The following is a 27700-nucleotide window of genomic DNA, read 5'->3' as shown; positions in this document are numbered from 1 at the left end:
GGTGGACCCAGCTGTTCAGTTCACTTGTTTTAGTACTTGAGTTTATAATATTAGCAACAGGTGGCTAAATGTAGGTTAATCTGATCTGGAATCTGCATACAGGTATTATAGTGAGTGGGATTCCAACTCCGACTCTAGAATGACACCAATGTAGTTTGAGGCATACCAACATGACAGGAGAAAGGAAAGAGTATTAATAAAACCATGTTTAAGGAATTTTTATTAAAGCAAGAATTTTATAATCCAAATTACGTTTCTTTGCTCAGCTATCAATTCTCACTGTTAACTAAAACAGTGGTGATATTCTGAGCTTTTCCACAGTAAAGAATTACAAAATTAAAGAAAGGAATGCTTTAAATTTCTGTACTGTGCTGAAAATTCTTTTCCCCCGGGTTTATAAAACATTAATTTGTATTTTTTATTTTACTATTTTTTTTTTGTTTTAAATCAATAGGTAAATCTAGGACCAGCATTAGTTTTGCTAGCCCTGGCATTTGCTCTGTACATAAGCTTCAAAGTTTCCTTTCCTTTTTTTATTTATTTTATATTTTGCAATGTTTTTCTCAATATTTAATCATTTTTCCATGTTTAGATTTTTTTCTTCGGTGAAGCGAAGTTCTAGTTTGAAGTCCCGGATCTTTCTGTAAATAAGAATAATATTAGCAGTTGTTAATGTGAAAAATTAGTAACTCGCATCAATATTCTGTACTTTCATAGTATCTTCTATATAATGATCTAAAAAGACCTTCACAAACATTACAACTTTGTGTACAGATGTGGAAACAGGAACAGAGAAGTTGTGCCTCTTCCAAAGGTCACAACTAGTTAATGAGAACTGAAACTAGATCTCCTATCCTTGTACAGCGCTTAGCACAATGGGGCCATGGTCCAGGGGGTTATAGTACAAATAAATAGTTTTAATTAAAGTCCTCCCCACTCTAAGCACTGGACTATACTGCCTCATTCTGGGACAACTATTACCAGACACTTAATTACAGCACTGGATAACACTTAATTTAGTAACTATTTCCAATGCCAAGTAGTAATATGTCATGGAGCCCAAAAAACAATATCACAGTATGGGCAAGCACATATGCTGGTAAGTAGTATTGCGATAGTAGTAGTGAATGATCTTTGAAAGTAATACTAATGTTTAATGGATGGTAATTTGCTGGACATCAAATCTGATTCCCCTTTAATAGTGGAGAAGAGGCACCAGGTACCCAAGTAGAGCTCCAAGACAACCTACGTTAAATATGAGCACATTTCCTGGAGAACACTACCAAAATAATCCATTTTCTTCAGATGCTACATAATGAGTTTGGGCCAAAATTAGAATTGAAAGCATATTTTCTTCTCAAGTAGTGTGCACACATTTTCCCCTGTTCATCTAGGCACAAACTAATGATGACAACAATTGGCCATTTAGATGGGGAAGTGAGGAGAGAGAGAATCAATCTAACCCCCATTTTAGGGACCTAGATGTAGAATTTAAACTTTCATTTTTTAAAAGCATGTCCCTAGCCATTTCTGGTGAAGATCGTTCAAAAATGTTAACTTATATCAGGGGTAGTCTATTTTTTTTGTCAAGGTCTAAATTTCTTGGTCAAGGTGTAGTCAAGGTCCAGACACCACAGAAAATAATAAAAAGCAATAATAATTATATGTAAATAAAAAGCGTTAGCGGTCCAGATTTGGCCTGCGGTCTGCTATGGACTATCCCAATATATATAAAGACAGGTAATGTGGTTTAACTGGACTAAACACTGGACTGAACGATGGACCTCATACATTGTAATCATGACTCTGCAATTCTGTTCCTTTTCTGGACTTGACCAAGTTATTTAACATTTCTGCCCCAGTTTCTCATCTGTAAAATAGAGACATAAAACTTAGCAACCCCATGGGGAGGACAATTTTTAATGGCAATATAAAAATTAAATTAACCAGCATGTAAAGAAAACCCTGTAGAGTGAATTCTATATACACAGCTAGTTGGACAATGGTCACTGCTGAGGGAATTCTGCACCAAAAAGTTATGTGCACAATATTTTAAAATTCTGAAAATTGTCAATAAATAGATGTGGTTCCAGCATGGCAATGTGGAGCACAGGCCACTGGCTACACTGAGGTAGGAGATCACTCTGAAGCCCCCACTTCCCCCAGTACAGGGACACCCCAGGGCCCTGCCTCTCTGCACCAGATGCATAGGTACTGGAACTAAGGGTGCTCCAGGCTTGAAATGATTTCCATTATATATAGAGTTTACAGTTTGGTTCAATAGCTCTTAGAATCCCTACTATAAAAACTATTCCAGCACGATCCAAGTGTGAGGTGAGAGGTTTCTGTGTGGGGCAATCTGTGTGTCGGCAGCTCAGTGGGAGATCTGGATGCACAGATTCTCATTGGGGGATTCCAGGTGCAGGGGCAATAGGAACTCTGCAGGAGATCCAGGTGAAGGTGGTTGGGGCTCAGCAGGAGGTGTTCTAGGTGTGTTGTGTCCAAGTGTGGGGAGATGAGGCTTGGAGGGGGAGGTGTCTGGGTGCTGGGGCTTGATGGGGTGGGGGTCCAGGTGCAGCTGGTTGGGGCTCAGCGGGAGGTTCCAGATGTAGGGGGGTAGGGCTTGTCAGGATGAGGGTTCGATGGACCTGCTTAACAGGGAAGCATTAGCTGTTGCCAAGGGGATGCTGCATGCTGGGCTCCTGATTCCCCTACCCCTTTTTTCTTCCTCATCTCATTCCCCTCCCCATCCTCTCACTCCCACATTCCCCTCCCCCTGTCCTCTTCCACCTCCTCTTCCTTCCCCACTGTCTCTTCTCCCCAGCCCCACCATGGGCACTCACTGTTGAACAGAAAACAGGAAGGCTGGCACTAAACCCAGGAGGCTGTGTTCAGCTAAAGAGTCAGCTGATCCGAGACACAACCCTCCTTCAGCTGGGCAGCTCTGCGCTTGCAGAAAGGGGGGGGGGGGAGGAGAGTGGAGGGGGGAAACCCAGTGGCAGGTAACCCCGTGTGCTCCCCCATGCCCATTACCCTCCCCCCCGGCAGGCATTCCCAGGCATTCTGTGGGGTGGGGTCAGGTGAAGTGTTCAATTATGCACAAACTATAGCATAAATAGCTGAGCTCCATATCTACTGAAAAAAGGGACGTGTAGGAAAGAACACCGACAAATAAATCCCACAAATGGATTTGTAAAACAAATCCATCAAGTTTGTGTATCCTAAAGATAATTCTCATCAAACCTCCCCCAAAATTCTCAAGCTGCTGCTTGAATTATATGGATGGCAATTTATATTGGTCAGAGGTTGTGACTTCCTCCGAATTTCTAATTTATGATGCATTCCTCAATGAACTGTATTTCTGAGGACATTTACATTTCAATTATGAACAGTATCTTCTGTATTGCTAATTATGCATATTCCTTTTACAGTTCCAATTCTAGTCCCCCTTCTGTCCCCACCCCCCGTCCCCTTATTGAAGACTTTACAATAGAATCTTGCAGCTGCATTTATGTTCAGGTATTAATATGGGGGTTGGACTAGACCTCCTGAGGTCCATTCCAACCCTGATATTCTATGATTTTTTTTATTCTGAAAGTTTGATTTATAAAGTATATGAGTAGTTGATAAAATTTAACCTTCACATAGCTGCACATACCTCTTGTTTGAGGAATAAAAAGGCCATCTCTAAGCAGTCTCACGTTTATAAGGTACCAGATTAGGGACAAGCTTTAGTGAAGTCCTGTATCCTAATAGCTCTAGTAAATAGGTCAACTTTATTTAAAAATGTAGCTTTAGTTTATTCCCTTCTTTCCAAATTATTATGGCCAGATCTGTCTAATGATAGTCTATTTAACAGTGGCTTATAACTAGACACTTATTTCTAGGAGTACAGAAACTTTAGCTACTGCAGGTCATATTAAAACATTCCTGACTAACTATACATACAATAAAATGCCAGTAGAACACCCTGATCAGTTGAGAAAAATTAAGAATGTATTCTGTAGGAAAGCTTACATATTAAACACTTGGAACCCCAGTGGGATTGTTAACTGCTTTCTGAGCAGCCTCTTTAGCTTGGTGGGCTTGTAGTACAGCTACAGCTTCATCAACCTAATAGGATAAAACAATTGTTACAAAATAATGCTTTACTTAATTTCAGTACATTTAAGATAGTGAAGCAGCTAAATTACACAAAATACACATGTAACATCAAAAGGAGGGCTTAGATGCTAATAGTCTATCTACCTTCGAACGAAGAGACTCAGGAGACTCAAGCATATGAAGGAGTTCAGAGTTGTCAATCTCCAACAACATACCGGTGATTTTACCCGCCAGAGTAGGGTGCATAGCTTGAATAAGGGGAAACAGCCGTTCACCTAGAAAAACATTAAGACACTACAGTCAGCTACAGTGATCGATTTCATTAAAAATTAATTTAGCCTTTAACAACGCTAAACATAGGCACTAAAATCTGTTAAGCAATCTATGGACTTGTACCTAAATTCCTCAAAATTATTAAAAGGATAAGTATTATGTCCTACTCATTTGAATGCTAAAAATAAACTCCTGAATATGACTGTATAAAACTAAAGTATCAGTCAAAAAAACAAGATTAAAGGAGCCTTTAAAGTAATCAGCAACGGAGACTATGCAAAGCAATCAGACTCAGAGGTTAACTGTTGCACAAAAGTAGTATCCATTAAAAGCCTAAATTATAGCAGTATCGACCCCACTAATATGCATTCCATGCTCTCACCTAGTTAAGGCTTTTGCATTAGGTAAACAAAATACTGGTTTATTGGAATAGAAAATATATCAACTGCCTAATCCTAACCTAAAGTGGTCTGATATTTCATTCATGTTAAATGACATACTAAAATTTCTCCAGGGAGCAGATCTCTCCATTCTACATCTGCTGAGGACAGACTGAGCAGTGTTAGTCAGATGTCAAATCCTACAATGTGAAAAGGGGCAAGTACTTTCATCTTAAAAACTCAACCATGTATCCTACAACAGTAACATTCAAAATACTCCTTTACAACTGATTAGAAGCACATATTTTAAAAAGACTGAAAACTATTTAATCTCTATTACAATTGGCTAGTAGGATCAAATGTACATACCTAACATCTGCTTTTGTTCTTGTGGAGGGGCAGAAGCCAACATGGAAGCAGTCAAGGGTTCCTGACCTTGCACATGGACAGCTGGCTGCAAGTTAATAAAACGTATTTTAAAGTTAAATTCTGGAACATTGAAACATATTTTATACCTCCACAACTCAGAACATAAGAATGGCCATACTGAGTGAGACCAATGGTCCATCTAGCTCGGTATCCTGTCTTCTGACAGTGGCCAATGCCAGGTGCTTCAGAGGGAATGAACAGAACAGGGAATCTTCAATGTAACAACCATGCCTGCATATTTGTCAAATATTAGAAAAAATTATGATTGAGTAATTTTCATCAAGAGGCTGGTAAAAGATGACTGATACTGCAAGGCACACTAATGCTGACTCAATCCCTTGCTGAGTATAATTTATATATTAAGCAAAGCTCAAGCGCAGAATGTATCATCGAGCACTTCGGTAGTACAAAACAAGTAGAACAGGGTCATGTCCTCCTTAAGAATGCTTCAGATTTATTTTAAACTCCAGGCTTACAAACTTGGTGCCACAATTTGGTATTTGAATTTTGGTGCAATGGGGGGAAAACTAATGCAGAAACACACACAAAATGTCAACCACATAAATGAGAAAACTCAAAAATATATAATATAACAATAGAAAATAAGCTTTGTTCCCAATATATTTTAGATTTGTGAAAAATAAAGCCATTAACACAGAGGTGACAAACTACAGCCCACGGGAACATCCAGTCCGACCCCTGAACTCCTGGCCTGGGAGGCTAGCTCCCGGCCCCTACCCTGCTGTTCCCCCTCCACATGCAGCCTCAGCTCACTGCACTGCCTGCGCAATGCTCTGGGTGACGGAGCAGTGAGCTCCTGGGGCAGCACAGCTGCAGAGTGCGGCCTGACCCGGTGCTCTGTGCTGCGTGGCTGTCCGTCATGGCGTAGCCACACCACCAACCACCCGTGCTCCAGGCATCAAGGTAAGGGGGTAGGGGAGTTCGGGTGGGTGGGTGTAGTCAGGGATCCCGGGGCGGATGGGGCAGGAGTCTCAGGGGGCAAGAAGCAGGGGGGTTGGATAGGGGGCAAGGGCCAGGCCATGCCTTGCCTGGCTGTTTGGGGAGGCATAGCCTCCCCTAACTGGCCCTCCATACAATTTCAGAAACCTGGTGCGGCCCTCAGGCCAAAAAGTTTGCCTGCCCCTGCTTAAACATCAGACTCTGTGGCTTCAATGATCTCAGTGGTGAAGGCAGACGCTTTGCAGTTATGATACAGATTAGGCAAAAGGAAAGTTTCCTCAGCAAAGACATCAGTTGGCTACCAAAACCAAGACTACATACCTGCTGCATAGCAACCTGTGGCTGTGTGTTAAGATGTTGTTGAGGATTACGAACACCTGCAGCATACTTGTACTGTGGAACTGTGCGTACAGCAGGAGTGGCCGCAGCAGCAGCTGCTGCAGGACGCGGACCCATTGTCTGTGTTGATGTATTAGCTGTGAAGATTAACATGATTTATGTGTTAATAATTCAGCTTTCATTAAGCTTACATTTTGTACAAGTCAATGAATGGACACAGTGTTAGGACTATAATGAGTATCTAATTTTAGTATTGTATTATATTTGATTACAGCAATGTTACTAAATAAAAACACCAATGGTCAACCTGTGGGCTCAGAACCAAAAGCATGTTTCGTTTCTCATTATTTTGCTAATTACTTGCTTTTTTTTTTTTTTTAAACACTATAAAAAAAGCACCATGGAGAGAACATCTGCTTTTGATTAAACAGGTTTACTTGAATTTCATTCTACCCCAGTCATAATTAAGGGCGAGTCTCTTAAAAATTTAAAACATTTTGCCAATTAAATTACCCTAAAAATTACTTTAAACGATTAGATGAGTTACTGAGATATAGCAGATTAATACATTCTGAATGTGCTTTTCTTTATGTAACAGTGGTCCCCAGAACCTGGTCTGTACCACTTACTGCTGATCTCTAGACAGCAGAATCATAGGATATCAGAGTTGGAAGGGATCTCAGGAGGTCATCTAGTCCAACCCCCTGCTCAAAGCAGGACCAGTCCCCAATGTTTGCCCCAGATCCATAAATGGCCCCCTCAAGGATTGAACTCACAACCCTGGGTTTAGCAGGCCAATCCTCAAACCACTAAACTATCCCTCCCCCCAGTACTGTCATGTGATACTGGCACTCCTTGTTCCCATCTGCAACAATGTTAAGAGCTAAAAATAAATACTATCTCAATATTATTCTTCCACATAATCCACTGCTGTAGTTACCACAGGAATGGTACAGATACAAATGGGAGGGGGAAGCCACCTACGCAATATCATTAACATGTGGCCCACAGTATGAAAAAGTTGAGAACTCCTAGTTAATACTATTAATCTAGTGGGTTACGTTGATCTATATATTGAGCAACATTTTCTCATAGTTGCAAAAGAACTGGAAAATGCAGGTTAAGAGTGAGAAGGATTAAACAAGCAGCCTCTCCTAGAGACACTAGGTCAGCCTCAAATATGCAGTCTTGACAGGGCACATTCGTAAGCAGGAAGAGGGTTTGATACTGGGAGAGGGGTAGGTGGTAGAGAAATCACAGCGAGGGAGTAGGACGACAGCAATCTAACATGCAAGGGAAATACTGAGAAGTATGAAATAGCCATATAGCCATAAGCAGAAGAGAAATGGATGATGCGTTGGGGAGTAGGAGCCTCCTCAACCTCCCTTATACACACGGGGCTAACATGTTAGCTGGCCATTAGGAGGAGGTCAGAAACCCAAAGTCAGCTAGGGCAGGTAAAATAACAGAGCGAAGTGGTGCCTCCTCTGCACTATTGAGCTTCAAAAAGGTATATGAAATATTATTCAGCATTAACAGAATCTCTGTAGTGTGGCCACAAATGAGTTACATACCTAAAGAAAGGTGGATATTGGTGCAGCCTGATGTAGGAACATGCAACTTTTAAACCTGAAACTCACCAACACGTTGTGTTGACATGACTCGTGGAACCTGTGAAGAAGCTGGTCTCATGGTACTAAATGGTGGTCTGGGAGCTGCTGGGCGGATAGCACCAGGCATGTTCTGGAATGCTGCATTTAAAACAATGAGTGTTTAAGTTGCATCATGTAACAATACTGAATGGTGACGAAGACTAATTTTTTTTCCTTTGCCATCCTCACATGGCATAACAATATTACAGACAAGTGTAGAAAGGGAAAAGTCAGCAGTCTAGTTTTTGGGGGGGCTGGAATTCAACCCAATGACAATTTGTGATACAGCTGCTAAATAAAACCTAGGTGGTTTATTATAAAAATTATTTTAAAAAGTTAACCTTAAATTAGGTTTCCTGGCAAACATCTGCAAACAGGAGCCAGAACTGGCATATTACCTTTCTACCAATTACATGTAATGACCATCAAACATTTGTATTTTAGTGCCACATACTTAACCTTCGCTAGACAGTAAGTGTTCCATGAATGCCCCTTTATTTAGAAAGTTAAGGAGACTACTTACGATGAGGTCTAGCACCCTGAGCAGTCCAGCGAGGACTTGGTCTGAGTTGAGCAAGTTGGCTAGTTGGATAATATGCAGCACGGTTCTGAGTCTGTCAAAGAAATAAAATGACGTGTTTATTAATTTTGATGTACCTGTTCCACCCACCACACAGCCATTTCTAAGTACCTTCTTCTATAAACTTTCCTATTTCAAATATCTAAAAAAATCCTGATTTATAGAATATAATGTATTATTCCATCCAGAAGTTTAGACATTTTCATAGGTTCTTCAGTACTTAAATTCATAAAGCTAGTGATTTTGGTTAACATTACAGATGTTTTATTAAGTCATAATTTTACTGCTAAATCTAAACTGATTCTATCAATGGTATAGAATATGAAATTAATTATTTCTATACATACCGGTGGGAGAGCTGCCATGAAGTAACCTGAAGGAGGTGCTGGTTGGTAGGGGTTGATTACAGGATTAGGTACTGCTCTCACACTTGCCATTCTTTGCATATATTGGTTGGTGAGGTGAGCCTGGCGCTCTTCTTTGCGTTGGGCTAGAGCTACATATAATGGTTTAGTGGCCACAATTCTACCATTCATTTCTGTGACAGCTTTGGTTGCTTCTTCTGGTGAAGAAAAGCATACAAACCCAAATCCTTTGCTGCGGCCACCTTCCATCATGACCTGCCAATAAAAACGAGGTAGTTTTTTAAAACCAGCCTGGAGCAGGATGTACGATTTGGTACAGGTAAGAATTGAATTCCAGGTTTCTGAATTATATTTTACACTTTCTGCAAGTGGACAGTATATGACGTATACTGCTTAGTTTTGAGACATAATATACCCACTGTCAATGCTGCCTTCTGGTAGGGAAAAAATTCCCAGACAACTGGATTGGATTCAACAAGCCACATCTCAAATTTTTGATCTAACCTACAGTTGTCTAAAAATCAAATAATCTGTTCCAGTTTTGAACAGAGGAATATATGTATTTAAAAATCCCTTTTGATCAGTTGCTCTGTATACAATGGACCTGCAACAGCTCCTGTGCCAGGACCGTGAATGGCACATGATGATTTTTATTGTTTTCTTTCACAGCTGGTTTATCAGATACAAGTCTATCCTCTAGCAACACTAGTCACCTTCAGGCCTATTAGTGAGGAACAGTATGAACGAACCATTGCATTGAAAAAATGTTTGATTTTTTGTTAATAATGTCAGCATCCACCCATCCCAGATATGGATTGAGATTTCTGGAGTTTTTCTATGGTTGATTGGTCTGAGTTTTTATTGTTAAAGATCTGTGAAAAAATGAGAGAAATAAATACTCATGCAGTGGTTCATGACAATGAATGTGATGCACAAAAAGGAGTAATAAGGTACCACAGACAGTCTATAATGCATGCATTTTAAAAACTGTTACGTATCACTGCATCCAAAAATACAACACGAATACACCTTTAAAAACTGTATGAGTTAAGTTTTTAGTAAGAATCAGTACTCAAATTTAATGATGGTTGGATGTAGGGGTGGTTATATCATATCTCCACATCTTATTTTTGCCAGTTGAAAGGAGTTGAGAAAAAGTTGAATGCCACTCACTTCTTCGGTGACAAACCATCACATTCCTCCTTTCACACAAGACACTGCAAAACACAAATGAAGTCTAAAATGCTAACTTTACCTTTGCACTAGTGATTGTACCAAATGGGGAGAATTCTTTTCGTAGACGCTCATCATCAATCCCATCATCAAGATTTTTCACGTAAAGGTTTACACCCTAAAAAAATAAAACGACCCTCTTTAGAAAAGACAGAATTGCTAAAGATTAGTAATAAAATAAACTTGTTCATTCAATTTAAAAGTGTAACCTGGTATCTGGTGATCCTATCCTGCTTCATTTGTTCGAATTTGCGCTTGAGCTCTGTTTGTCTTTCCACTTTTTTCTGAGCCCGGCCAACATAAATTTGCTTTCCATTGAGCTCCTTTCCATTCATCTCATCCACAGCCTTCATAAATAAACAAAGGGTTACCAATGCTCATGGTATATTAAACCTAACATTTTTTTCAGCCACTGACTAATGCAGTTTAAGTGCACAAGTTATATAAAATTTCCGACAATAAAAACTAAATATTTTCCCCAGCTACTGCCTCAACAAACAGATGTAAAATATGGTTAATTGAAACAAAGCCATCTCTAGAACCTCTTGGATCATACTGCATTTAAGTGTAAGATGATATGTACAAGTATATTTTCTGTCCAGTATATGGACAAAAGAAAAATTAGAAGGAGACAGAAGTAAACATTCATCAATTGTACAGTTAAATGCACTGAAAAGAATATTAAAGATATCCTCTAAGATTTTTTTCTGAAAACCAAGTCCCATAGAGAATACATATCAAAAACCCACACCATGTTCATAGCCACGTTTAACTCAGGGCTAGTCTACATTAAAGTTAAGTCGACCTAACTACACCACTCTGGGCTGCGAAAAATTTCACGCCCTGTGTGACATAGTTAAGCCAACCCACCCCCATGGTGTAGACACCATTAGGCTGATGGAAGAATTCTTCAGTCAACCTAGCCACAACCTCTCAGAGAGGTGGGTCAAGTATCTACAACTACAGCGGTGCACTTGTGCCCCTATACCATTTCTAGTATAGGCATACTCTGAATCATATGCAAAGAGAAGAGGGTTAAAGGGCCATCAGCTCAAAAATCATACACCTGAATTTTACCCACAATTGTTGAACATGTAAAATTACCGTCACTTAAAGATTTAAGAAAAATTTTTCCCAAATTTTGTTCACTTTGTGCATTTGACAGTGCCATCCATATACTCAATTTCTCTTTTTTTCCTCCTGCATCTTTCACACATTTTCAAAATAGGACAATATTGAATGTCAATTCTAAATTGGTAAGGGCACTCTAGCAGAGGCAATACTGGACAAAATACTAAGATTTTGAATTTACAGTATATCTCCTTCACTGTGAAAGCTTTAGTACAGGTCTATGTCTATTAATTTTAAAGCTATTTTTTAATGTGTATTTACCCATATACCAGAATCACTTCTCTACCATTGTGCAAATGCATTACAGTTACTAAAGTGAACCATTTTCCATAAGGATGTAATACATATATACAACACAAGAGAGCTTAACTACACTCAGACTAAGAAAATGTGCAAACCTAAATGTTACTTATATATTTATAAGGTGGGATTTATTCTAATCTGTTGTGTGCACATTTGTGCTGGTGACAATTGAGGGAAACTAAGATGCTCTTTCTAACTCCCAGCCCTGTAACATTAGCCTACGCTCAAAACAGCATTCTTTCGGTCGTGCAAATCAATAGTAATAAAGATTATATAGGCCAAATTATGTCCTATTTTTTCCAGTATGTTTTGCAAAGGTGTAAGTAACTATAGCTTAAAGGACTGTCCATGTATACAAGATGGAATAAAGTCCTCAGGTCAGTTGTCATAGCTGTGTTGGCTCTGCAATGCAAAAAGAAATAAAAAGCAGCGCAAACCATATGCTGTTACTAAAGCAAGTAGATATGGCTGAATACGTACAGGCAACAGTTGTTGTGTAAAGTTTCTAGTCTTAGTAATTTTTGAAAAACAATGCACTCTCCCTGCCCACTTCTCACAGCCACCTGTTGTATCCTGTCTTTCAGATCATAAGCTCTTTGGAGCAGGGGTTACTTACTGTTTTCACAGTGCCTAGCACAACGAGACCCAAACCCCACTGAGATCTGAAGGCACTATTACAATATAAATGTTAAATAATTTAAAGGCCATTATATCATTTCTAGACAGGAATATTTCTGGGGAGGCAGCAAACTTAGCCTGCTCAATGTGAATCAAATAAAAAAACCCACTATATCATCCAAAATAGATTTCTCTCCTGTTTCCTCACATCATTTTATAAAAATCAAATAAAAAATTTGGAAGGATCTACAGGATGCAAAAAAAGAAGTTTGTATTCAAGACTCAAAATTACTAGTCTCCCAGAATGATGCATCTAAAAAAAAAATCCTGTGTAAACTTACTTTCTGGGCATCTTCATGTCTTTCAAAGCTAACAAAGCCAAAGCCTTTGGATTTTCCACTCTCATCGGTCATAACTTTCACACTTAAGGCAGGGCCTGAAAAAAGTATGCAATATTTGTATTACATGTACATTCTATATACTCATCTGTTTGGTGGTTAAATCTCAGTATTACCTGCAAGATGTTACATCTTAAGAAAACTACAGAATTACTAATCTGTTCCATTCACAATACCATATGATGTTATGAGATCTTACATACCACTTGAAGATGTGGGTTTTCCAGAAAAATCCATTTTCCAAACACCCCCCACCCCTTTTTTAAATAAAGTTTTACAACGTTCACAAGTTTTCTAGCTGCTTTATAGTACAAAAGGACACACTCCCTGTCTTGAAGAGATTACAATCTAGTTTATATTAGTCAGTGTCTAACTAAGGCGTGTGTTATCACTAATGCCATACAGAATGTCTATTGGTCCCGACATTTTCCAGTTGCTAAGTGAACAGTAGATTCCTTTCCTGAAGAATGCCCCAAGCGTGCTGCCATCCTCAGCCCCTAGAAGCACTTTCTATAAGAGCCATGTTTACTTAAGACCTTTGGCCAAACGTTCTGTCACAGTTGCCTCAAGTTAGGCTCCTAAATCTACATTTTGGTATTTAAACAGAAAATAACTGATTTTCACAAATACTGAGCATCCACAAATCCTACATATGCCTACTGATGCTCAGCACCTTTGAGAAATAAGTCACTTGTATTTAGGAGTTTAACATTAGGCACTTGGTGTTTTTCACTGAAGTTGACAGCAAGATTCTGCATAAACAAATGGGGCTTTCCTTGATGAGTTTACCTTAACTGACATTACCCTGAAATTTTATGACAGATTTCAATAGGGTTTATTTCCTTTGTACAAATGCACAGGCAGGGCTGGTAGCCCCACCTATTAAGTTCGCTCAATACTTCTCATTATAAAACTGTTTTAATTTCCTTATAATTTTGCCAAATCAACAATTTGGGCTGAAAGTTTCCACCCTTGGTGTCTGCCTCAGGCACAATTTTTCCAGAAAATTCCAGCTGAAACAGTCCAGTCATTTCAGAGAACAAGGTTAGGGGAAAAATACATTGTTTAGCCCATACTAAAAATTTACGGTGAACTTTTCATTGAAAAGTGGTAGTGCCCCCCCCCCCCCCCCATGCTTTGAAGCAGGACTTGAATTTGGCACAGGAGTGGCCGGCCAACAACATGCCTTTTGCTAACCCCATGAAAATCCAGCCAAATTTAGCCAATTTATAAGCCTTACAAAAACAGGTTGGAGGGGATAGGTCAAAAGACATCTGCCCATTTTTGCAAGCAAGAGAGTCTATGCCCACTAGAGCATTTCCAGAGCCTGGAATTTACTTCACTCCACCCTTTCACAAATGACACAGTGGGCACCATATACTAACTTTAAAAGGACATTAGTCATCAAGCATGCATATGAATTATGAAATCCTTTTTTAAACACAAGCAAGATCATGACACATCTGGAATTAAAACAGTACATAATGACCCAAATAAATCAGAACGAGAATTTCAAGTTTTGTACACTAAACTATTTCCTCCATATAATTTGCTAAATGTCCTATATCACCACCCATGTCAGTAACTAGAAGATGGCTTGGCAGGTGGTATTAACATGTTTGAAAAAACCATTTACAAAGATTTTAACGTCACTAAGTTCAATAGTGATGTGTCATAGTATGAATTACTAGGCCATGAATGACAGGTTTCAGAACAACAGCCGTGTTAGTCTGTATTCGCAAAAAGAAAAGGAGTACTTGTGGCACCTTAGAGACTAACCAATTTATTTGAGCATAAGCTTTCGTGAGCTACAGCTACATCTGATGAAGTGAGCTGTAACTCACGAAAGCTTATGCTCAAATAAATTGGTTAGTCTCTAAGGTGCCACAAGTACTCCTTTTCTTTAGGCCATGAATGACCACACCAATAGAGACTTCAGGCATTAAACAAAATTGTTATGCAAGATTAAATTTAAACCTCTTGACACGGATATTGTCAATAGCTTAATTTTCTATATTTCCATCCTTAATTCAGAAACCAAGCAAACAACTGCGTGAAACAGCAGAAGACCTTCAACAGAGGGAAGAATGCACAGGTGTACCCGCATGGCAATGGAGATGTAACAAAGGCATCATTCATTTACACGTCTTTCAAAGATCCACTACTCAATGGCCATACCAAACCTAAAACACTCACTTCCTCATTTCATTTGTAACTCCAAGATCCTCAGAACAATTTATATGTATTATTCAAATGTAATGCCCCCCTGTTTTTAACTGGATGAGGACATTTCTGATGGCCAGGTTTTCGTGTGTGCTACTCTGGACAATTGAAGTTCTTTAGTGGGTATTAGTCAATCACTTCTTTCGATCTGAATGCTGAACTGACAACTAACTGTTCAGCATGCATGCATTTTAATTGTCTCTACACAATGGCCTGAACCCTAATGTTAAAAAGGTTTTAACAAGCAAACTGAAGCTTGTCTATTTGTTGTTATATAACAATGTGGAAAATTAAGACATTACCAAACTTGCCAAAGAGTTCCTTAAGTCTTTCATCATCCATGTCTTCTCCAAAATTCTTGATGTAAACATTGGTGAACTCCTTTGCTCTAGCTCCAAGTTCTGCTTCTCGTTCTTTACGGGATTTAAACCTTCCAACAAATCTAGTTACAGGAAACCAAGGTGACTATAGGGTTAAAATGAATCTATCCAGGTCCAAGGTCTTTCCTAGACTACATACATCAGCACATGGCTAGACAAATATTCAACCATGGATTATTTCTTAAATGTGGTATTGATCAATATAACGATATGAAATCCCCAACAGATAAAATACTTAAGATACCACTTTACAAGAGACAATTAGACTACTATTTACCATTTAAATACTTTTTATCATAGTAATTGCGATAGCAATCTTACCAAAGACTTGATAGGACTAATTTTCATTAGTGTAAAGCTTACTTTTCAGCATCAGTAATCAGACAACGGAGAAACTCTAGCATAGTGGTTTTTGCTACACTAAAGTTTTTTGTAACCTTCAAATATTGTTTCTATTGCCCATCTGACTTTTAGGCAAGGGACTCTCACTAAACCCCCAACTTTCCTCTTACCTACAGAAGCCTCATATCATAGTGTTCCTCCTTACTAGTAAGGAGGTATGGATCTGGCTTGCTCTTGAATTGGCCAATGCCAAAAGCTGATTGATAACAGTGAGGTCAGTTCCTATCACCAGGGGAGGAATGTGCTTTTAGCACAGCCTTTGTTGGCCCACAGAACCACTTCAGTACAATCACAAATGCTACACCTACATGAACGACTCAATTTTTGCACCAGTCTTCTCGTCTCTCCAATTATATTTTAAAATTACCCCACTTGCAAACCCACATCCCAATCAATATGGCTCAGCAGTCTAAAGTTAACATTGCCTTGACTTGGTTTGTAGCTACATTTGGACTTTAATGTTGATGATGCCTGGTACTCTGCAGATTTTGATAGTCAGGAAAATAGTTAATCTACTTTAAAATGTTCTTCAGGGGACTGGGCTAGATGACTTCTCGAGGTCCCTTTCAGTCCTACTACTCTATGATCTAAATAGAAGCCTGAAGCAAATGTAACTTTCATGGTACACTAAATCATGTTTAGTTATTTAAACTACAGGCTTTTTCAGTGATTAACTTGCTGGAACTATTGGGCTAGTTACAAAACAACCACCACCTATAAAGTGCCTCAATTCAGCTAAAATCATGGTATAAAACTACTTGGAAGAACCTCCCATAGTAACCTTTTACAGAGCAGGGCCTCATACCTCTAAGATATGGACTCTCCCTGGCTGCTGCCTCACTACTACTTCTCTATGTATAAATGAAGATAACAGGAAAAAAAGAATGCTGATTTTCTATTATTCCCATTTTACCAAGCCACTACCATCCTTAGTCTGCCCTCCAAAAGACTGTTACAAAGCCATGCTTGTGTCGCACATGCTAAGTTTTAGCAGTACCGTGGTTTGGAACAGGGATCATTACTATGTCCTAAAAATCTTTTGTGTAACACATTCAAACCTCCATTAGACTAGGAAACAGGAATCCAAAGGTCAAACAAGAGCTTTCATGTCACAGTTTTTGATAACACCTGCAGTGGGAAATAAGTATTGTTTTGAATACTTGATGGATTCAATTTTATTCTAGCCTGATTAAAAGGATTTTATTCTGGCTTGAAGACCAGTAACAGGTCCCAGTTTCCAACTGTATGACATTCAGCTGTAAACACATTAGCTGCAACATTATTTTAACACCACAAATTGCGCTTTAAAGACTTTAAAATGTCAATTTTTATTCACATTCCTCTTACCTTCAGCATATGTAATCAATATTTTTACGGAGCAACTGCACTAGATTTCAAAATTAGCAACATATTTAGAAAAATCTGCCTTTTCTAGATAAAATTCAGGAAGTAATCTACTTTAGGTTGAATTACAGTCTGTTGAGAGCCCCAGAATATATATTTATGTACTTACACTTTGCGGTCATTAAGCAGCATACCGTTCATTTTTTCAATAGCTCTTTCCGCTGCTTCCTGTGTCTCAAAATGTACAAATCCATAGCCCTTAGACCCATTTTCATCACATACTACCTATTAAAGAAAAAATTTCAACTTGTCAAACAGCCCCAGTATAGTTTTGTAGCTTCTAATATCAAATCACTGGGCACATTTATTACTTTCCACTTACCTTACAGGAGAGGATGTTTCCAAAAGCAGAAAATGTATCATACAAAGCTTTATTATCAATTGATTTGTCTAAGTTCTTGATGAAGATGTTTCCGACACCACTTTTGCGCAGAGATGGATCACGCTGAGACCACATGATGCGCACTGGCTTGCCTTTAATGACGTCAAAGTTCATGGTATCCAAAGCTCGTTCAGCTGAAAGAGACACTAAAGTTAGTGAGAAGTACTAAACCATTTATCTTTATCAACACACTAACCCCACTTGAAGTTCATTAATTCTTGGTTAACTTGTAGCCATTAGAGGTGTTTTGATAATGACTTTCATACTCCCATCTCAATGACCAAAATAACTTAAATCTCTGAACAAAACACTACGTACGGATATTGAATGAACATTAGACATAATTAACTCCATTCTACCAAAGAAAAATATATAGATTGGATTGCCAATTGGTAGGTTTTTCTCTATTCCTGGGTTAACAAGAGCTGTGATCACTGTGGACACCCTGTGCTCAAGATACAGTATGGAAGAGCAAGGATCACAATGTATCAATTGGTGGCAACTCTTTCCACCCTAGAAAAAGTTTGCTGGTATACTTACACCAGCAAACCCTCCTAGTGCAGATATAGCTTACACCAAAAAAGCGCTTTTGCCAATATAACTGATATCAGTTCTGCATGAAATAAGTTACAACAGCAAAAGCACTTTTATGCTGATACAACTACATCTACATATGGGTTCTTATTGGTATAAAAAGTTGCAAAAAATTGTACCTCTAACATTACCAGCAATTTTTGTGTAGACCTGACCTGACCTAAGCCTAGTTCCTGAATAAGTCCAATACAACCCTTAGAGCAACATGTTTACTAAGATGGTGTGATGCGTAGAAGAGGGATCCAAGAGCGAAAAGGATGAAAAAGTAAGGCTAGGACATATTAGTTTAACCAAGTTTATACTGTTTTCAAATATTCAAAGAAAGACGTGAACAGAGTGAACAATGCATGTGACAAGCATTTAACTCATTAGCACAGAAATGCTATTTGTACTTCTAAACAAGGGATTTAAGGAAACGCTTTGCCGTACTTTTCATATACAAACTGTTTCTACAGATAAAGCAATTTTTTTTTAGAAAATCTGCAAGATGTATAAAGTATTAAATATTAAAACAGCAATATGAAATAATGAAGAGAAGGTGGGTACATAATATCTTTCACTGGACCAACTTCTGCTAGGAGACAGACAAGCTTTCAAGCTTATAGTTTACACAAATGTACTACATCTCCCAGACCTGAACAACTCTGTGTAAATGCAAGAGCTTGTCTCACACACCAACAGAAGTTGATCCAAACAAGATACTACCCACCCACCTTGTCTGTCTAATACAGGGGTGGCCAACCTGAGCCTGAGAAGGAGCCAAAATTTACCAATGTACATTGCCAAAGAGCCACAATAATACGTCATCAGCCCCCAATCAGCTCTTCCCCCTGCAGCGCCTCCCACGCACCAGCAGCACCTCCCCATCCCTCCCTGCACCTCCTGATCAGCTGTTTCTTGGCAAGCCTCCAGGAGAGGAGCAAGAGCATAGAAGGCTCAGGGATGGGGTGGAGTGGGGGCAGAGGCAGGGGTTGAGCAGTGAGCACCCCCGGCACATTAGAAAGTTGGTGCCTGTAGGTCCAGCCCTGGAGTCGGTGCCTATACAAGGAGCTGCATATTAACTTCTGAAGAGCTGCATGTGGCTCCGGTGCCACAGGTTGGCCACCTCTGGTCTAATATCTTGGGACCAACACAGCTACAACACTACATATAACATGAAATAATGTAAGTTAGTTTTTAACCACTCCCATGGAGTAGCTTATCCAGTAGAGGTCCACAGCCAATTTCTTTGGAAGGAAGAGTAGGATTTCTGATGTCACTGTATTTGACATTTCCATCTTTTAAAAGTAATCCTCCGTGTCCATGGGATGCTAATTCCTAGCAGTAACATGACTAAAAATCGCAGGCACATATGAAAAGAGTGAGAAAAGTTATTTAAGCAAGAAGTAGTGATGGTACTAAATTATGGTGGACATATTTATGGTCTCCTGGACTAGCTTCTTTCAGAGTTAATCTCTTTCATATAAGTCTGGAGGGGGAGTTTAAAACAGAGCCCCAGTAGATGCGTGAAGTCTCAACCAATAGTACTATATAGCCTGTTGAACTGCTACCTGCATTCAGAGAAAGCGATGCGATGTAGGTAAGCAGCAACCAAATCAGAAAAACCTTTGATACAAATAAAAAGCTGTAATTATCAGGACTAAAATGTTGTTCACTTTCAAAAGAAAAACATATCAACTCTATGGAATTATCCCTTTTAGCCTATGAGCCCTTAAGCACCATTCTTTTTACAAAGCATTCTTTACTGTTGTAGTCATCCAAAAAGATAACATGACTTCTATGAAAAGAACAAAATTGACAAATTATAAGCAAAATGGTTAGAGCCTGTCCTTTTCACAACAAAAGGAAACTTTGAATAATTTTAGTGATATAGTAGGAAAATGTTAATGGAAAATCAAAATACTGTACTGTATTAGTAAGTCGTTCTTTTAAAAATAGTCATGTCATTTAACCATTTTTTCTAAGTGGAAGGGTCAAACATGAGTTGTAGAATTTATTGCCAATTTCTATTTCAAAATCTACTTAAAAATTATTTCTAACAAGATGAATGCTGCCTAAATTACTAATATTTTATGCATTTTTGAATTGCCATCTCATTGCTATCCAAACAGGTGCATATCCTAGCCCAAAGAAAATCTTTATATCCTGATCACTGCCTTTTTTTGATAATGCACATGCCTCTGTTACTTCTACCTAATTTTCAGATTTTCACATAAATCTAGAGATCTGTTTGTGTTGAAAGATTATTTTCTCTGCAGAAAGTAAGTAGGTACATACTACTGATGGGGTCTACTACTTGAAAGAAATTGATGGAAAATTGGTTCCAGTTAAACTCTCAGCCAAACAGACGACATATCCCTATATTCACATATAACAGTATTAGTTATAAAGTGGAAGAATAAAATGAGACTAGTATTTGCTCTGGAGAAAATATCAGGTTGCATAAAACACTTCATTAAAATTGTTAAACTGGATAAAAATTAAAACTGTACAAAATGGAAGTTTATTCTTCCACTGAATAAGCTAATACAATGTACACACAAATTTAATTATGAACATGGAGTTGGGGAGAATGGACAATTTGGGTTATTAGTAGTGAGAAATGGAGTCTCATCTGAGGCTAATAAAAATCAGAAGTTGTTACCATCAAACCAGTTGGTGGCCAAGTGAAATTAATTGGAGGATTCAGTAAAATTCTCTCTGGTACCACAACTGGAGATCATTAGAATCATTGTTGGCAGTCTTAGAAGAGGGGCCAAAAATGAGTTCATTATTTGTTTCCAGTAATACTTATGCACTTGTGCATACACTTTGTTTGTAAAGGTTAGTGTTGTTCCAGGACACATTCCCTAAACATTTGTTTTAGGGCAAGTCCAGACTACCCTTTTACAAACATTAACTATAGTAAGTTAGTGACCATATTTTAAGATTGGCGCAACCTTCCCATGTAGACAAGGCCAGCGCAAAAAGTCTGAACAGCTGTTGCCCATGATATACCTGGTCTGGATAAACAGATGATGTCATCAGCTTCTATGACTGCCAATTTGGCACCTTTCCTGAACATTGAATTCACAGCAATTCTTAAACAATAACCTTTGTACAGAGAAAAAGTTTAAATTCCTTTTCCATCTGTAAAGCTCTAGTCACTTAGCATAAAATGAGAGCTGAATATGCTTTAACCTCAAACTAGATATCAGAGTCAGTCACTGGCCTTTTCCCACACCTGTAAAGTTATAACTAATAAAACTGACTGCATCTAATATATTTTAGCTTCTTTTCCATAAAGGACTGTGCATTAGTTTGTAAGAGACAAATAGATTAAATAATTAACTTAGTACAAAATGGCCACACCTACTGAGTTTACCCATGTTATACTTTTGCTGATTCTGCTTAAGCATCTATTGAATGAGTCACTAGTTCCCATTTTAGTTGGGAACCAGACAGTCCGCTTCAGAAGTGACTGCACTTTATCACTTTATATAGACTCTGCATGGAATATATCCTATAAAAACAGGAATGGTTCTGCTACACATATACAGAAATATATTTTAGTACACTAAGCAAAATGCTGCGAACATTATTTAATCTAGAAATCTTCTGAAAAAAGCTGCTGTTTATTTGCCCATAATGATCTCTAGTATACAGGGATTAGACAATATACCTGTGTTCTAGCCCTGATTGACACTGATTCATTCTCATCAGATAAACCACAGAATGAAGTAGAAATACTTGCACACCTCACAAGGATGTCATCAGACATAATTAGTGTTTGAAAAGAGCTTTGAGAGTCCTGGATTATATGTGAAACAAGAATTTCAAAGACCTCTTAACTAATTACTAATAGTTAACAAAAATAAAAGCTATGTTAAAGTATAGATAAAAATTAAGCCTAGATTGAGAAAAGGCAGATAATTCAAAGTTCATCTTATCCAATTGAAACTGCAGATAAAATTTAGGCATAAAGCACAATGAAATTACCTATTCAATTGAGTGACTAAAGTGATAAGATTAACCCTTGTAATATACAAGGGCATGTTTCAATACAAAATCAGAAAGAAGAGTGGCATATGTTGAATTACCTACAACTTCCTAAAGCATTTACACATGCCATGAAGTTACCACATCAAAGTACTGACTGGTTCAGTCCCAACCCCACCCTTTTTCCTTGTGAGAGATGTCTGGATCACAACACAAGGGTAATGATTGTAGGCCTTTGTCAATTTAAAACCAGAAAAATTTAATTGATAAAATAAGCATTTAAATCCTCTCATTTTGAAGTATTCATCAAATAAAATTAAAAGCTCTCTAAAGTGTGAGAGAATTGTTAAATAGGCTGAAGAGACCATATCTACCATCCTGTAAATATAGACAGTTAATACATATAGATGCCAGCAAATCTGACCCAGGAATCTGGCCATAGCATATACCAGTACATAGGAAAATTAATTTCAAACACCAGTTAATCCACATGCCTGAACAGTTGGGAAACCAAGTGGTTTTTTTAACATTTCTAAAAATACGCATTTTGATATTTGTCAAATTGTGTTTTACTCAAAGCCATCTGAGATAATGACATTTCATAATCAGACGAGTCATTCCATTTCAAATTGGTCAGATAGAGTCTACAAACTATAATTCCAAAGGAAGGCCTTGTATGCCAAGGTTCACCTTGAAGCTCTCTTCACAGATCATTTGTGAACTGCATAAAAATAATTTGTCTTGCTTTGCTTTAACCTAACTTATAGCTGTACCAACATTGTAATGCAAGCTTTTACAACTCAACAGTACACATTGAGGAATTTACTGTAGACAAATTAAGTACCAAAAGCAAACCTGTTAGATGACACAAACAGATTGTAGATATTCAACACATTATTTCAAAAGTAAAACCCTACATTTTGCTCCACAAACCTGCTATATAATGCTTAACTATTTTTTTTTTACACCTATCCATTTCCATGGACTGTATGTGACTTCATATCTGACTACTAGGTTATTTCACAATGGCTTGACACTTCCACCTCTTACCACTTCACCACATCATGCCTACACGCCCAGAAATTCCTAGGGCAACAGCGAAGGTGCTAATTACTGTGGCATTTCCTTCGAACAGGCTTTAATTCCCTCCGTGTGCGCAGCGTGTTAACCTCGGAAGAATTACCTGGACACACCCTTCCTGGTGACCACCGATACTTTCACGAGCCCAGGGAAACCAGGGAGTCGCTGCAGTGAGGTTGAAACTAGCTTTGAGCAGAGCCGGCTGGGCCGGCGGTTACAACTCGGCGAGCTACCGAACGCTCTTCCCGGAGCCAGGAGGCCTTTGGGAGGCGAGGCCCGTCTCTCGAGTTTGATGGGCTCGCAATTGCTTTCGGTTCCCGAGCAAGCGCCTCCCCCACGCCACGAGGCGCAGACACAGCCCCAGGCCGCATGTCACCGAGCAGCAGCAGGGGCTCCAACGCACAAACTTCCGCAAGCACCGCGCCAAGTTTTGCTCGTGTCCCAACACCCCCCGCCCCCCCCCAAATTCCAGCTGGGAAAATACCGGGAAAAGAGGAGACCGGAGAGGGGCTTCACAGCTGTGCAAAGGGAGCACCAACCACCCAAGGGGGTGGGGTAGGCAGACTGAGCCCTCGCAGGGGTGAGGAACGCTGCGGCTGGGGGGAGGGAGCACTCTCCCCGGTTCCGACCCTCCCGTCTCAGGGTGTGGGTCTGCCCCACTGCCCCCCACAGGTGCTCACCGTCGGCGGGTTGCTGGAAGTTGACATAGGCGTAGCCCAGAGACCTGCGGGTGATCATGTCCCGGCAGACGCGGATGGAGAGGATGGGCCCGGCGGGGCTGAACTTCTCGTAGAGCATGGCCTCGGTGACGTCGGGGTGCAGGTCCCCCACGTACAGGGAAGCCATGGGGTAGCTGGGGGCGCTGGGGTTCATCCTGCCGCCGTCTCCAGCAGGGGAAGGGGTCACACTGGCGCGAGGAGGCCGCGGCGGCCCCGGGTTCCGTGAGGGGCGAGTGGAAGATTCGAAACTTAACGGCTCCGGGAGGCGGATTCTCGGCGGGGAGGGCCCGGCTCGCTCAGGGCCGGCCCTGGCGGAGGTCTCGGCTGCTCCTGGTCTAGGCGGGGGTCGCTCGGTGTCTCCTCTCGGCTGTGCCGGGTCCGGGGCTTCGCTTCACCGGGTTATTTTATATCAAACCGGCCGGTTTCGGGGGGGGGGATTTTTATGGGTTTTTCAGGGTTTTTGGATTTTTTTTTATTTTTTTTTTTTTAGTATTTTTAGTAATAAATGGTGCGGCGGGGCCGGGCCGGCGTGTCCGGGGGGCCGGAGCACACGCACTGCGCACACAGCACCGACAGCGGCCGGGGGACAAGGGGGAGGCCGCCGCCCCGGCCGCGCACTATATATACCCGCCCCGCCCCCGCCCGCCCCCACCGCACTGCACGCCACGCACCGACCGCACGCAGCGCGCAGGCGCCAGCCCAGGGGACTGAGGGGACGCGCAGAACGCCTGAGCGCAACAAGGAGAGCGAGGGAAAGCCGCATGCGCCGAAGACGGAGCGGACGACAGATTACACGCAGCAGAAAAGGGGGGAAAGGGGAAGTGGACGAGAGCGCATGTGCTACGTGACAGCAGCGGGGACGACCGTACACGTGCAAAGGGAGGAGAACGAACTCGCTCGAGAGCGCATGCGCAGTAGAGATGTGTGACGTCTCTGATGAGACATAAAGTGCGTGCGCCGCTGAAAGCCAAGCAGTCTAGCTAGGGATGATGGCTTAGGATCTCAAGAGCGCGCATACGCTAAAGGACTGTGTGTGTCCGTCTGTCCGTCCCCAGCAGGGGAGGCCAGGAAGATACTGAGCGCGCACGCGCTGTGACAGGACTGAGCGCTCGTGTCACAGGGGGTGTGAGGCGGAAGGCCCTAGGGCGCGTGTGCGGGGATCTGTCTCCGCTCAGCGTGGGTAGGAGGCTTCTGCTGCGCTGCGGCTCGTGCCCTTCGCCAGCGTTGCGTGCCTCCCGCGCGCGTCCCCCGAGGGAGCCCGTTTCGTGAGGGGAGGGGTCACAGGGGGGCTGTTGTTTCCTGAGTCGCCGAGGCGGGAGGGGGCGGCTTTACGCGCGGCTGAGGCGGTTCCGCTGGGGCAGCGCTTGGGTGACCTAGTCGCGGCCTTTGCTGCTCGGCCGCCTCTCTGTCCCCGCCCTGCTCTGGGGCGCGGGAACGGGCTGCGCTACATCGCCGTGCGCCGTAGGACAGGGCTGACCGGCGGGGCTCCGTCGACTTCCGCTCCCCCGCCTGCAGTACAAGGTGCTGCCTGGCCGGCGACGTTCACCTGCAGCAGCCGCTGCCCTGCCTGCGTATGTTCCCATGGCGCCATGAGGCCGGGGAGATAACGCCTTGCGGGGCCGTTGGGATCCAACTGGCCCATTGCAGGCAGAGACCGGTAATCCGTATCCTCCTTTCCATCTGTAAACTGCCCCCTCCCCGACCCACCCTGGGCTAGAGTTTGGCCATGCCCAGCTTCTGCCCACATTCAACATGCCAGGCAGCAGTTCTCAGACTCCTCATAGAATATCAGGGTTGGAAGGGAGCCCAGGAGGTCATCTAGTCCAACCCCCTGCTCAAAGCAGGACCAATCCCCAATTTTTGCCTCAGTTCCTTAAATGGCCCTGAAAAGTCAGAGTAGGAAAATAAATTACATTCAAAAGCAGCTAAAAACACAGTAACAGGTGGAAACAGCGAAGAGATTTAGAATTATGTGACCAGCCAGCTGTCTGCTGATGATCGTTTACTTTAATATGAGACCTACTCATATGCAGTATGAACACTATGGCTGGGGCTTGTCTACACTTAAAATGCTAATGGGGCACTGGTGGGCTTCTGTGAAGACCAGGGGTGTGCACAATAATCTAAATTTGACTGCTTTTGGGTGGGCACATTCTGTGCCTAGCCACAGCCTGGGCTGGAGGAGCTGTCACTTTCTGCCATGGCCCAAGGGGCTGGGGGAGCTCTGTGACCCTGCCATGGCTCAGGGGGCCAGAGGTCCTTGCTCTCCCCGCTGTGGCCCCACCGTTGGAGGAATTCTGTGCCTCCACTGATTACTGGGGGGCCCCAGCCCCTGCTTGTCCCCCATTGTACACGCTCCTGGTGAAGACCCTACCTGTGCCAATGGGTGTGCATCTCCCATTGACATAGGCAACCTACCTCCCTGAAAGGCTGTAGCTAGGTTGACAGAAGAATTCTCCTGTCCACCTAATGCTGTCTAAAGCGGAGGTTAGGTCAGTTCAGAGGTGTGTATGGATTTTTCACACCCCTGTGCAACATAGTTACACTGACCTAGTTTCCTAATAAATTTGTTAAGTCTCTAAGGTGCCACAAGTACTCCTTTTCTTTTTGCGGATACAGACTAACACTGCTGCTACTCTGAAACCTAGTTTCCTAATGTAGAACAGACCTAAGTCTCTGTAACTTTAACTGCAATAGTTATGCAAGGGTTCATAAAAAAGCTAAACCCACCAGTTCCTTCAACTTTTTGTTGAGGGGAGCAAGGAGGTCTTAGCACAGTCAGCTGAATTATTTAGGACTAATTAAATTAGTTGGAGAATAGACACCTTAATGCAGGGGTGGCCAACCTGAGCCTGAGAAGGAGCCAGAATTTAACAATGTACATTGCCAAAGAGCCACAGTAATATGTCAGCAGCCCCCCATCAGCTCCCCCACCCCACTCTTAGTGAATCCCACCACCAGCAGCCCTGCTGATCAGTACCTCCTCCTCCTTCCCCGCACCTTCTGATCAGCTGTTTTGTGCAGGAGGCTCTGGGGGGGAGAAGAGAGAAGCGAGGGCACTGCAGGCTCAGGGGAGGCGGTGGGAAGGGGTGGAGTGAGGGCAGGGCCTGTGGCAGAGCCAGGGGTTTAGCAGTGAGCACCCCTGGCACGCTGGAAAGTTGGCGCCTGTAGCTCCAGCCCCAGAGTTGGTGCCTACACAAGGAGCTGCATATTAACTTCTGAAGAGCCGCATGTGGCTCTGGAGCCACAGGTTGGCCACCCGTGCCTTAATGTTACTTAAATTTTTGTAAGGGTCTGAGTGGCCTACATCTCAAGTTTTTCCTTTGGTTGGGTCTACACCTAAAACTTAGGTCCACCTATCTGCGTTACTGAGGGAGTGTAAAAAATTCACACCCCTGAGACGTGGTTAAGGTGATCTAAGCCCCAGTGTAGACCCTGATAGGTGAATGGAAGAATTCATAGTTGCAGTGCTGCTGTAGCGCATATGTACCCTGTGTTCATCTACAGCCCAGACATGCCAAACCTCTGAAAAAAATGCAGAAATTGGGCTTGTTCTTGGCTTAATTGGTTGTGAGTTGCTTGTTGGCTAGTTTTTGGCTTGTTGGGCTTGTAGCTTGTTGCTTTTTTTTTTTTAATCAGCTCCCGGCAAGAGGGGGCAAGCCGGGGAAAGGGTGGGAGAGAGTCAGGGGTGCACAGTGGGCCCACCACAGTCCCAGACTTCACGCCGGATGGATCTAGTCACAGAGTGTTATGGTTCTTAGGGATTGGCTTGT

General features: G+C 41.5%; 1 protein-coding gene across 2 annotated transcripts; it reads right to left on the bottom strand.

Moving 5' to 3' along the window:
• Positions 1–203: 203 nt before the first annotated feature.
• On the bottom strand, positions 204–24518 carry PABPC1 (poly(A) binding protein cytoplasmic 1). 2 transcript variants are annotated; one of them, XM_073330430.1, is made up of 15 exons: positions 23889–24518; positions 17497–17690; positions 17284–17399; positions 15300–15430; positions 12709–12803; positions 10525–10662; positions 10338–10433; positions 9065–9337; positions 8661–8751; positions 8126–8236; positions 6468–6622; positions 5127–5211; positions 4249–4379; positions 4018–4113; positions 204–641 (listed from the first exon to the last, which is right to left on the bottom strand). In XM_073330430.1, the coding sequence occupies exons 1-14, from the start codon at positions 24079–24081 to the stop codon at positions 4021–4023; spliced, it is 1902 nt and encodes a 633-aa protein (XP_073186531.1). In that variant the 5' UTR covers positions 24082–24518; the 3' UTR covers positions 204–641; positions 4018–4020. The 2 variants fall into 2 exon arrangements, with proteins under 2 accessions (XP_073186531.1, XP_073186530.1); XM_073330429.1 differs by having other exon boundaries at positions 15291–15430; positions 23889–24517.
• Positions 24519–27700: the final 3182 nt, after the last annotated feature.

This window comes from Lepidochelys kempii, chromosome 2 (assembly GCF_965140265.1).
Source record: "Lepidochelys kempii isolate rLepKem1 chromosome 2, rLepKem1.hap2, whole genome shotgun sequence".
Taxonomy (NCBI): Eukaryota; Metazoa; Chordata; order Testudines; family Cheloniidae; genus Lepidochelys; species Lepidochelys kempii.
This window is presented reverse-complemented; position numbering and strand designations above follow the sequence as displayed.